The sequence below is a fragment of the Enoplosus armatus genome, chromosome 21, assembly GCF_043641665.1.
Source record: "Enoplosus armatus isolate fEnoArm2 chromosome 21, fEnoArm2.hap1, whole genome shotgun sequence".
NCBI classification, from domain to species: domain Eukaryota; kingdom Metazoa; phylum Chordata; class Actinopteri; order Centrarchiformes; family Enoplosidae; genus Enoplosus; species Enoplosus armatus.
The window spans coordinates 16,183,274-16,196,152 of NC_092200.1; the positions used below are offsets into that span (position 1 = coordinate 16,183,274).

A 12,879-nucleotide genomic window follows, 5' to 3' on the forward strand; every position below is an offset into this window, starting at 1 on the left:
TGGTTTACATGTCTTGTAAACCTTAGGTGAACTGATCAAGAACAGTCGGAGCGAAGAAGCAAAAAAGCAAAAAATGCGTGTCCACTGCCTGGAAACGGGAAATCAGTTTTCTGAACAGTGGGAACTTTTCATGTCTCTTGGGTTTAGGGGACGAACAAGCACTTTCAAGAGCCCATAAATATTGAATGCAGGATAAATGCAGGCCCATTTGATTATGAAATGGAGGGTGTGTGAATGAGTTTCGCTGTACATGTCAGATACCCACAGAGTGCTCTGGAGTGTCTGGTGAAAGGATGCAAGGCATGGCAGAGTGGACCTAATTAGAGGGATTTGGGACGTATTTAAAAATGAATCACGCTTCGCTGCGACACCAACAACAGTATTCACTACTTCTCTAAATGGGCAGCTGGCAGACAGAGGGCTTGTCGCGTTGCTAAATACTCCCAGCAACATATGAATGGGAGGCCTGATTACTTTGTCACTAATGATTCATTGGCTCGCACATGCACTCGGGCAGTGTAAATACCTCTGGGGACAACCCTTCACTCTAGTATGGTTCACAGCCGCCTCGTCATCTTCACATCGTTATCACTGCAAACATCTTCAGCCAAAACATAACTTCATCCTTCAAACACATCAAAAATTCTCCACTTCCTGAAATTTGTTTAACATCTTGTAAAGAAACCACATATCAAAGTATAAGGTAGTAAGGCAGATTACCCAACATGCATCAAGGAAACACCACTTGCCTTAAACACAAAGCAAAGTATCTTTTCATGCCTTAAACACGTGAATTTACACATTTACTAATAAGCAAACCTTCAGCAAATTACCTCCTCAAACTGCCTTATTTCTAATATTACGGCCTTCTTATTTTGTAGCGCCGGATCTCTCTCCTCTCTGATTGCCTCTCTGGTGCACTGAGCAAATTTGTGTGATAAACCCTTACAACCTGAGGAATGGAACTGCAAGATCGGAATGGAACATGATTAGAGTGAAATGGGTGAAACCTTCAATGATAGAGTACGTCTCAGAGACGGCATCGCGATGCGAGGAAACATCTTAGGGGAAAAAAATGCAGTCTGCTTTAATTGTGCAAAGCCAGCGTGAGAGATGTCGCTGTGAATTACGATAATAGTAAACCACATGGGCGTACTCACAGGAAGGCATAAATTCAGACGCAGATACACACTTAAGCATCATCCTCTGCATATGAATTAAATCAAAAAGAAGAGCAGGGGCTTCTAAACTTGTTTATATGAAGATGTCCTTGCATTGGGGTGATGAAAAACAGCAAATACATGGAAAAACACTTGTGCTATTTTTACCTTCAGACAAATACAATGCGGGATACATGAAAGCTGTTTGCTCCCAGTAGCGACTAATGCTTTCTTTGTTTCTTGCCCTCTCCACATCCATGGCCTTCCATTACATAGATTTGCAGGCAGCACAAAGGCATGAAACTCATCTTTAGCCTGTAATATACATACTATTGTTCTGTATAGCATGGTGTGTATCAGAGTGCTGCTGTATGATTGCTCTGTCTGGATGGAATAGGAGCTTAATCTTCCTGTGCGAGGTTTAGTAACAGGTTTTGCTGGCAATGAAAACCACTTGGCACTGATACCTCCACTCCACCACTACAGGTCCAGGAGCCGAAGACTGAGCCTTGTAGTATGTAGTCAATCAACATTGGCTGATCTAATTTTCTTTATCCTGGTGAAATATCCTCTCTCACACCATAATCCAGGCTGCTGTCCCTCTCTTGTTGAGTGGGCGAGTTGGCTGTAGTGATGAGCAGTGTGTGTTAGACTCTGATAATTATGGGATGCTGTGGGGAGTTCTCCCTATCTGGCCTGGGAAATGTGGCAACGTATCACCTTTGTGGGAATGGAGCAGCTGCTCACAGTGGGAGCCAAACTTGGCAACCCAGAACACACCACACTACATGACTGCAGATGTTGCAAGATTAGACTGTAGTAAGAGAGAGAGAGAGAGAGAGAGAGAGAGTTACTTACAACATGATTGAATGATTTGGAATGAGACAGGTTACCTGAATGTGAAAATAGAAAACATACACACACTTGCATACAAGTACATGTACTCCCATTCATGTATGTGCATGTATGGACACATACACATGTCTAGACGCACAAAAAAGTGAGACATACAAACCCATATTCACTGCGTATGTAGATACTGGTAACATCTCTGTCCGTGTTTCCCTCTCTCTCCAGCTGGTAGCAGTATATGAAGAGCAGGATCCTCACAATGGAGGTGACGGTACCAGTGCCAGCTCCACAGGTACGCAGAGTCCCGAACCCTTCGCCAGTGATATGAGTTCGGCATCGGCCTTCCAGCCCTACCAGGTCAACAGTGAGATCGAGGTCACTCCGTCTGCCCTGCGATCCAGTGAGTCCAATGACAATATTATCATGAAATGACATCAGGACTAATAAAACAAAGCTGTCATTGTTGTGTTAACGAATGTTGACGCTACACAGAACAAAATTATCCATTTAATACTCATTTCAATAACTTAGGTTTTTAAACACTGTCAGAGTTTCTATTGCTGCTACAATAAAATAACAAAAATATGAAAACAAATGCAAAGAAAATGACAAATTAGCATCAGCATGACTAGCACCTGAAGGCCTGTGCTGTACTGTGCTTTTTTACAGTAGGATCAGGTAATCTATGCCACCAATAGGAGTTCAAAATCAATCAATCAAGTTTAAAGGCTTTGAAGGTCAAGGACATGAAAGCTGACATCGGAAAGCTTAAAGTTACCACAGAAACAAAATGAACTACATTCTGGACTGTTGCACATATACAACTATTTCTTTGTGTTAATGATGTGAAGACCAGAGAAGCAAAATCACAGCAAAAAAATGACCAAACTTAGGTTAGCTTAAGTTATATTATTATTTTGAATGTCAGAAAGACAGAGGGATTACAGCCTTCCAATACATTTATGTGAGTGATGGGACTTGGTGTATGAGCTTTGCTTTGCTTGTAACTGGACAGAGGGAACCTGACCGAAACAATACCAAAATGCAAAAAGTAAACTTTTTCTATGTACAACAAACTGGCCAGCATCTGCTCTAGTTGACATGCTTCAGGTGTATGTGTATAGACGTGTGGAGTCGAGTGTCTGTCAAGACTGTGCAGTGTGTCCAGGGAATGGTGGCGTACTGACTTTGACATGTAGAAACTGAGACAACGGAAGGAATTGAGACACAGTTGGATACTCAGTCATGCATGAGCAAGAGCATACATGCCAGAGCAAGTGACACACGGCACACACAACCAGGTAATGGCACACACAAGTCAGTGACTCAGATGTTGCTCATGTCCACATATTCACTTCCCATGAAGTGGAACCAGTGAGCTGATGCAGAGCTGTCTTGAACTTCAAAGGACATCTAAGACATTCAAACCAGAACTCACATACAGGCATGGATTCACACTCACACATGCACATGAATGAAAAGTAGACTTTACTCCCCTGCCCCAACATAAGAGCATACCCCAGCTTCCCTCAACCTGCCTGTCAAGGCTCGGACTTACTTTCCATGTTCCGCCGACAGCTGCGGACTTGCATGCGGTTCCATTCATCCTATTTCCCGACCCACACTTCATTCCAGTCGGTGGCAGTTTTTTGCCAACCGCCATAAAAATCAAGAACAATGGCGACCTCGTGATAGCGGAAAGAACTCCTGTGCTTGTTGTTTTTGGCTAAATAACAAGAAAAACACAAAAAAGAAAATATAATGTGTGACCGCTTAACGAGAATAGGACCGGGGACGGGAAATACAGTACACTGGTTGATGAGGAAAAGTATCACCAGCACTGGCCTCAAAGTCTGATGAACTGGCGCGTCGTATTGCCCCTCATATCGAGTATCATAAAAACACACAGAGCTCCTGTGGATGTAGCTGAAAGGCTGGCTTTGACTTTGCTGTGAAGATTCAGAAGCTAAAAAGTGCAAAGTATAGCAGATCGGGCTGTAGCACCGTGTCACTGGTTATTCCTGAGGTGTGCCAACCTCTATGGAGTAGCCTGCAGCCGGAGGCACCTGTGGGGCTTGTACCATGGCTAGAGGCAGTTGTAAGAAGAGGTCTACTGAACTAAAGAACCGTATCACCATGTAAAAGTTGTCGATCTGGATCTGGAACACAGGCGATGGATGTGTGTTCATGGTGCAGTGTGGCGAGTGCGCTTATTGATACCCTCCTGCTGCCCTCCACAGTTTTGAATGTGACTTACTACGAAGGTAGGGTTCAGAGTGAAGGGCTAGTGAGTAGAGATCATTTTAGGAAATGTATCCACTCTGTTGTTGTGTAGGATTCTGTCAAATAAAAAGTACGAGTTAAAGTAATTAATTAATTAATGAATAAAGTAATGAATTAAAAGTTAAAGAATTGTATGATCTTTAGTTCCTATTGGGAATGATTTCATAGCGGCAAACATATTTTCATTGTGATACCACAATGGAGATCTTAAGAAAGCTCTGTCCTACCCTCCCACACAAACACACATTTCTAAGCCTGTCCCTGCATACCCTGTAAATTGTACATTTTGCATTCAAGAAATATAATAACAAGATTGCTGCAAAACAGAAGAACTGATTGCTTCGTATACACTGCGTCTGTCATGGTGAGGGGTATATCTGTAGCAATTTTTCAGAGATAATGACAGTGAAGAAGATAGGTAGGAAAGAGAGACAGGGGGCTGGACCTGTGTCTGATTAGGCAGTCAGGCAGGTAAGGCCAACAATGTTTTGTTTTGTGGTACCTAAGTGCAGTATTACCAACAAGATGAAAATGAGATTGCATTGTTTACAGCATGTGTTTTTTCCTTGGAGACTATGTATAATGCACACTGACTCTTCCGCACTTACAAGTTCCTATTTCCACTCCAAAAGTACCTCAAAGTTGTAGTAAATAAGAATTTTAAGAGATGGAGAGACAGCCGGACAGACTGACTGGCAACACATACACACGGTCAGGCAGATGACAGACAGGCGATGGTCCCTCCAGAGATGCAGATGAGCAAATTACTGGCAGCAATATTGCACATCAGACATCAAAGTGTTGTAGCGGCGCCCTTGGCAGCTGTGCTCTGAGGCAGAGAATTATAGCTATTTAAAATCATCATCTTTTAGAGCCATATTGATTGTTTTTTCTCCTTCTACAACTCCCAAAGTCCCAAACTCTCCCTCTTGCTTTCTTTCTGTCCTCCACCCCTCCCTTGCTTCCGCCTTGGGATCCCATTTTAGATTTCCATGCTAACGCGTGCCGTGCAGGTCAAACTGCTAATAATTGGATTGGAGATGAGATGTAAATTACAATAATGAATGTAATTTTCGCGTAATTATACGGACGCTGGAGCTGCCTCTGCCTCTGCCTCTACTCACCACTAAATTCTATTTTTTCAGAAGAGAAAATGTCTGAAACTTTAAATTAACACTGGATCTTAATGGTGCTTGTAGCTTTGATATTGAATGTTCTGATCTTTGTTGCTCAAAGAGTTTTACAGGAGTCCTTTTATTTGACCCAGAGTTGAGTCTATATTACTGGCAGTCAGGTTGACATTTGTGAAGGTTTTCCTGCGTTTAAACAGTTTCTTGACGGTCTCTCATGTATGGACATAGGCTCCTGAGCGACAGAAGTGGTGCAACAAGTCCTTGTTGTTTTAATCCCTCTTTAAGTAATAATTAATGGAAGTAAAATATTAGAGGGCAGCTGTGCCAAGTGACCAAGTCCACTGGTAATCTAGTAATGGCCTTTCCTCCCTGCTTCTTCCACCTGTGGATGAACAGAGAAGAATGGTTAAGTGGTAACCAACACTCAAATGTGTCCAAATCACAGAGTAATGGACACAGTGATGAGGTCACAAGGGTACGATCACTGTTCACAGCCTGACACTTGAGTCGGTGGACAGTGCTTAAGAGTTAGTTCTGAAATCAAAAGGGTTTTGCATCATGTTATCTACAGCATTGAACCTAGGCTCGTAATATGTTGGCTTTTGATGACCATTTGTTTACGGCCCGTAGGATAGATGGATGAATGGAATTACGTCCCTACACGCACTTATACTGTATGTGTGAAAGGGATATTCAACAGATCACAGAAACCTTATTTCAAGCATTGATTCTAGCACTGGTGTGTCTTCGTTGAACTTGACTTTCATAGATGACCACTGTCATGCGATTTTTCCTTCACTGTGAGGGGGTTTTATTCTTAGATTTTTATAGGCTCAATGGCAATTGCTCAGGATACACAATCAGGAAATGGGAGAAGCTCAAGTGCTATCGACAGAGGTGAAAACTACACTGACATTGATGTGGAGTGGCTTCAAAGCACTAACAGAAGACCATAGTGATTACAATCATACTTACTTGACTGACCCCCTGTCAATGTACAGATCAAACTAAAATATCTACAGATAACTTGTCTTTTTGCCATTTACACAATGACCAATTTTATAAATTTCAACTCCTGCCAAGACAAACTCGCTTTCTTGCACTTCTATCCCTATAACCAATGTGGTGACAAATTGTTCATTCCTCCACTAACCTGGTCCTGTGGTCCTTGAATCTCAGCTCCCTTGGTCCTTGAAGCTCTGCTGTGACAGGGTTGCTGTGAAGCCATTAGAGAGATTGCCGGGGGGGGGGGGGGCTGGACACCTTCAAAGAGGAGGGCCTTCATCTAATCAATTTGACTTAGTGGTCTGTCCCTGAGGAGGCACCCTACCGCCATCCAAGGCCATATAAAAGTCACTACAGAAGACTAGATACACAGTGACACACAACTTAAGTGTACATAATGGCTGACGTGCAGGTTGGCAGAATTGTAAAATGCCTCACCAAACTTTTTAAAAACACAAAGCTGCTGAATTAAGACATTCGTTCTCATAGGCACTGAGATAGTGTATGAAGTATTCTTTCAGAATTCTTTTTAAGCTCTCCATCTCAGATTTAAGGCTGAAGAAGTGGACTGCCCCCCCCCCCCCCCATCTTGGGCTCTCCCAGTGGGTTTGGGTGACTTCCAAAGGCAGTGATTGCCAATTATAGATAAACTACCAGGTTTAGGTGTGGAACCACATGCAGCTAGGTCTGATAGCAGGCACTGATACTTATCATTCTCATCTGCCCTCTCTCTCTAACTCTGTCTGGTCTAGAACTACCTCTTCAATCTCTCACTTCAGCAGTGAGCAGGTGATGCAGTACGATCTAGGAGCTTAGATATCGGAAGAATCACAGAGTTGATAACGGTGGCAGTGTGCATCTGCTGATTGGTCTTGTCTGATGGTTAACCCACATCACGTCAGCTCTGTCTGTCATCTTCTTCTTCTTCTTCCTTTCCCTTTCAGTAAAGTTCTTAGAATCTTAGCAAATGTCATAACTGTCATAACACAACTTTAGCTTTAACTCACAGTACATGGGACAAGGTCCAGGACTACATTGTTGTATAGGCAGGGATCGATGACAAGAAATCCAGCTTTATTAGTTTTCATCTTTGTGTAGTCTATTTGTCACAATGTTGTAGTACAGTCCTTGCTAGATTTGTTGGTAGCCAGTTACTATCACTAACAAGGCCTTGTGCTGGTCTGTGCATGCTGGATTAACCTGTTATGGGGAGCATTGACCCACCACCTGTTAATGATAACAATTATGATAATTATTGTGTATGTACCCTGTTGCTTCCCAGCAACCTCTAGAAGAAGGTCACAAAATTAAATAATAAGGCAGGACCTTAGGTGAACCTTTTTTGGGCCCTTGGGGGCCCGTTGGTAATCCAGTTTTGGGTCCACAGATTGTTGGCTAATGGACTACAAGGTGTCACAGTACATAGCAACAAAATTAGCTGTGATGTACTTACACCCTTCCCCAACACCTACCTCTGTAAAGCTGGTTTCTACAAATCAAAACAGCAGAGCAGAATGGATTTAAGAAAGACCCTCCATTCCTCACTGAGTTTTATCATTACAGGCAATGGAATTGCCAAGAAACCAGCCATGATTTCTCAACTGGTGAGCTTAAATTCTCTCTTTGTTTCGTTGTCTTTCTCTCTTTTATATTTGGCTTAGGAGGAGGTGGTGACATAGTCTTTTGTAGGACTCTCTGTTTCTCTGTCCTCCTCTGCAGTGCCATATCCACTCCATCACCATGACACACTTGTCATGACTCACCCCTCTCAGCAAACACTGAACAAGAACTGAAAATGTATTTAGCTCTGATTCAACAACAACAAAAAAAGATGTGTTATGCGAGTTACATCTTTGATTAAGCAAAGCACTGTTGTTCCAATGGACCTATCAGGATGAATTTGCAATATTCTCGGCAAGGAATCACAATGTTTTGCCAGTGTAGGGATATAGACGAGAGGATAGATGTGTTTATGTCCTGGTGGCCCTTCATAGATCTACTCTTCTTCAACAACGATCCACAACCACTCCAACTGTGCATCACACCTCTCAAAGTAGCTTCCGAGTTGAGTACACACTCAGCCAGGATGTTGGGATAGCAAGCTCATCATTAGCAAGCTGAAAGCACTTTTAAACCCTCTGGCTCTCGGGAGACTATGAACTGCTATCCTCTACCTGAGTTAGTGGAGAGGCTATTAGTTATGTCAACTCTTAATCATACTCACACTTGTAGAGGGGTAGAGAGGGAGTGCCCAGGGTGGGTCTTTAAACAGCTGAGGAGTGGGCGTTCAGTTCACAGTCACTGGGACTATTAGTCATAAAAACACTCATACTGTCATAATATCATCCAGGGCTTCTTATAGCTAATTACTGCAACGGCCAGCACTGTTAAATGGTGAAGACAGTGTTTGGGTAATGAAGTGTGAAGAGCTTCGAGTGGTAAAAGTCTCCACTCAGCACCGCTGGGAATGTGTTACCAGTGCTATTCCTATTATTACTTCTGCCAGGATCCCAATAAAGCCATATCTAGACTGCTTAATCATGGGAAGTTGTGTGTGTGAGTGTGCGTGTGTGAGTTTGTTGACTGCTTTATTACTTCCTGAGCCGGGCTGAGATCAGCTCTGCAGGTCACTTGTGTCACACTTAAAGCAACACAGGAGCAGTAAGGTCTTGATTGGGAAACAAAGCCATTTACACTTTCTGACATGCAGAAATAAACTCAAATGGTGGCTGGCCGTAACCCCGTGACAGGGAGCATGGGAAGAGAGCCAGAGTTTGTTTGCACTGACTCTGAAGACACTCAGCAGAAGGACATTTAGCAGAATTATGTGTCTGCCTGTTGCTATCTGACATATGGCATCTTAGTCCACTTGTGATTTATCAGAGACCTCTTAATGTTTGTTTATCCGCTATGTAAATGCTAACATATTAATGTAGCGTTGCGATAAATCCTGTTCAGCAAGGACAACAACCAAGAAAAACTTGCTTGTAGTTTCATTCAGCTCTTTGTTTATCAGAACCAGTTTTGTTAAAGTGGAATTTTTTGATTTAAAAAGCAACTACGCGGAGTTCACTGCACACCAGTAGTTCCACTAAAATATGTGGTGAACTCGTTACGTATTTCTTTACAAAAACAAAAAGGCGGAAAACATTCAAACAAAGAACGCAATTACGGAAAAGGGAAAATAGTTTAGGCTTTATCTAAGAACACATCACTGAAGCACTTATGATTATGCCTCTGTATAATTAGCATAATTACTTTTGCTTTCCTGTCTATTCACATTAAAACAGTTTCAATACATCGGTTTAAGTATAAATGTACAGCAATGCTAAAGACACCTCTTTGTGTCTCTCACCCTCTCTGTCTCTCTCATTAGTCAGTGAGAACCTCTGTGGTTCATTTACATTGTGTATGACATGTCAAAAGAGGGTCACTGGCCAAGGGCAATGCCTCCTGGTCTCTGCACGATAATACCACAAAGGGTTGGAGGTGTTTAGCATGTCTTTGTCTCCAGGCTCTTCGTCCCAATGGACCTGCAAACAACCCCTTGACTCCTCTGCCCACTTCATTAGTCCCTTTGTAAGAGCCCCCCTCCCTCTCTTGCTCCTGCACCGATCTGTTTCCACAGGGAGGTCACCTGTGAAGTTTGTGTGCTTCAAAGCACCTGTGAGAGAAGCACTCAGAGGCATGTGCAGGCACATGCTGGCAGCCACATGAGGTCGGAACCACATGTATGTTTGCACACACCTAATGCAGGCAGACGGGTATTTATGCACACATGCTAACAACATGGGAGCATTGTTTTGTGCATGCATCCAGACAGAAGAGGTTAATTTCTTCCATTATTAAAAGGGCATGTGTTCACAAATGAGCACACCCACAAATACACAAATGTGGACATGCTGCAGAAATTGTCCGTCCTAAAAAGTAACGTACTGTAGACTCCTATTCAGTCATAAAATGTAACTCTTCCTAAAAGTCACTTTGCCGGTTTGTAGGTAGGTTTGAGATGCATCAACAACGAATCATTTCCCAAATATCAAGAATATGGGACTTGCTTCAGGAAAATTAGTGAAACAAGTTGATCTCTGGTAGATGAATAACAAAACAGGATGCTTTTTGCTGCACACTCCAGCGCAGAGAATTGCTGACTAAGTAACACACAATGCAGTAAAACCCATGGAGTTCGGCAGTAAGGCAGCACAATGAATATTTGTGAAGTGTTTATGAATAATGATGAAACTGGTCCTAGCTTGCTTATGAGAGAGATAGATGCACCCTTTTGGCTGCAGCTACAGAGAGTCTGTCCTCCCCTTGCACTCCCTCCTCCTGTTTTTAATCAGATCCACAAAGATACAATCCAACCCAAAGAGCCGTGGAAATCCCAGAACACTCCCCTACCACATTCCCATCTTCCCGCAAACATGATCACTTTCAGAGTACTTACTTTGGCTCACAATCACAGCTTTGATCAAAGCAAAACATTTTCACATACTCTGCTTGATTTATTGTTTTTTCTCATGGAATGGTTTCTGCCGGCCATTTGAACATTAAGGGCAAATTAATTTGACAATCTGCAGCGACTACCCAGCAGACCTCCTTTATGCTACCCATGGAAATGTTTAGAGACCACATGTTGGTATATTGGACTGAAGTTCTGGGTCTGGAATGTTTGGATATGAGGGAAAAGTTGCTCCCTATCTTTTGGCATAGATTTGAACTATAAGTTATTAATACGTGTTGAGATGCTTTCATTTGCCTACAGGAAGCAGCAGATACACATGAATGACTTACTAACTCCCCCACTGCAGCAAACTCCCTAATAATCAAATCTTAGTGTGAGATGTATTTCTTGCATTTTCGCTAATCAGTTGCAGATGTTTGTTTTTGTTTATTGATTTCCATAAGGAAACCTTTTATTTTCAACCCTCTACGTGAACTTGTCAGCACTTGGTCAGCTCCAGGAAATCACCCTGGAGCTGGTTTGGTTTTTACTGTCTTATTCCAGTAGAGCAAACGCAGGTTGACAAGAGGGGTTGAATTTCCTGCCCACTTCCTAAAGCCTGCAGGCCCAAATTGTCTTTGTCATGTGGAATTTAGTCAAGTAGCAGAGATCAAACCCATGACTTGCTGACTCACAGTATCTCCCCAGTGAGGCCTGGGAACAGTGTCAGGGGGTATAGATCAGTGGCAGAGCACTTGAGTGCAGATCAGGAGGTCTCCAAGTTGGGGTTCAAGTTGCACTGTCAGCAAGCTCACACCTCGCTGAATAGTCCTTGATTCAGACACCAGTTGCTTTAACTTAAACCTTGCTTACCTTCTTCTTTGTATTCCTTGAAACTGATATCAGTGCAGCTATCTTACCAGCAGTTCCAACACTGTAAAAAATGTGAAAACCAGTTATTAGGTCTTTTTGGAAGCTTTGTCTTTCAAATATTTTGTAAAGGATGAATGAATTTCAGTAGCATTTTAAATGTTTGTTGTAATTTGTTCCATCATAAACTGAAGTTTGTGAGAGGGCTTGATCTTTATGGACCTATGGCTAGCGGCAACACCAAATACATTTGCACAGTACTGTTGCTTGGATTACGTTTTCTATTAACATAATGTTAATGTTGTTAATGTATCTGGCGACAGTTGTAAAATGTAAAATGTTCACTGACAACATATTTCATTTGTTTTACTTCAAAGTATTTGATATTGCATTACAGTATCCGCTCGCCACTATCCACTTTCGTATGGTTTTGTTTCGGCACTGGCAGAACTTGGCTGAGGTTAATCTTAGTCTTTCACTAATCCTTACCAAAATACTTTTGTTGCCTAAACCAAAAGACACGAGGTAAATACCGGCCTCCTGCACTTTGTACACCCACAATTCACTGCAACCACCTCCCTATGACATTAGTGCGGCACAAAAAAAAAACATTGCCTGTTGACACCCCAATGTAATTAACTCCTGTAACTCCTGAGTGGAGACGGGAAAAATACCACCGATTTTCCGAGTTGTTCTACCTGTGATGACAGTGTCTGACCAGTCAAATAAGTACTTATCTTACTGTTTATTAACAGGCAAAGGGATGACTGCTTACAACAGATACACCTAAACTTTGAACTGAGACAAACCTGGGCCAGGGTCCTGTGGGTTGTGGTTCAAGATAAGTACAAAGTCTGATGGACAAGAACCTAAATGTGTCAAGAAATGGAATAGTTGGCAAACTTCCATCTCAGCATGACAGCACGCTTTAGAGTGAGCCTTATATACTCTTCAATGTTTTTAAAATGGAAATATGTGTGCGTGTCCAGACAACTGCGAGAGAAGGAACTCTGAAAGAAGTTCATGCTTTTCAGCACATGATCAGGGCTTCGGTACTTCAAGTGCTGCTGCAATGGCTGAAAAGTTACTTGCATATTTCATCATTCCATACACCGTACTGTTGGGTCAAGTT

General features: G+C 42.4%; 1 protein-coding gene across 1 annotated transcript in view; it reads left to right on the forward strand.

Annotated features, from left to right (window-relative positions):
* The window catches only part of LOC139304541 (partitioning defective 3 homolog), a 309,773-nt gene that overhangs the window by 92,856 nt on the left and 204,038 nt on the right, over nucleotides 1–12,879 (forward strand). The window contains exon 3 of the mRNA XM_070928476.1: nucleotides 2,238–2,412. Coding sequence (XP_070784577.1) covers nucleotides 2,238–2,412 — 175 coding nt within the window. The remainder of the gene's footprint in view (nucleotides 1–2,237; nucleotides 2,413–12,879) is intronic.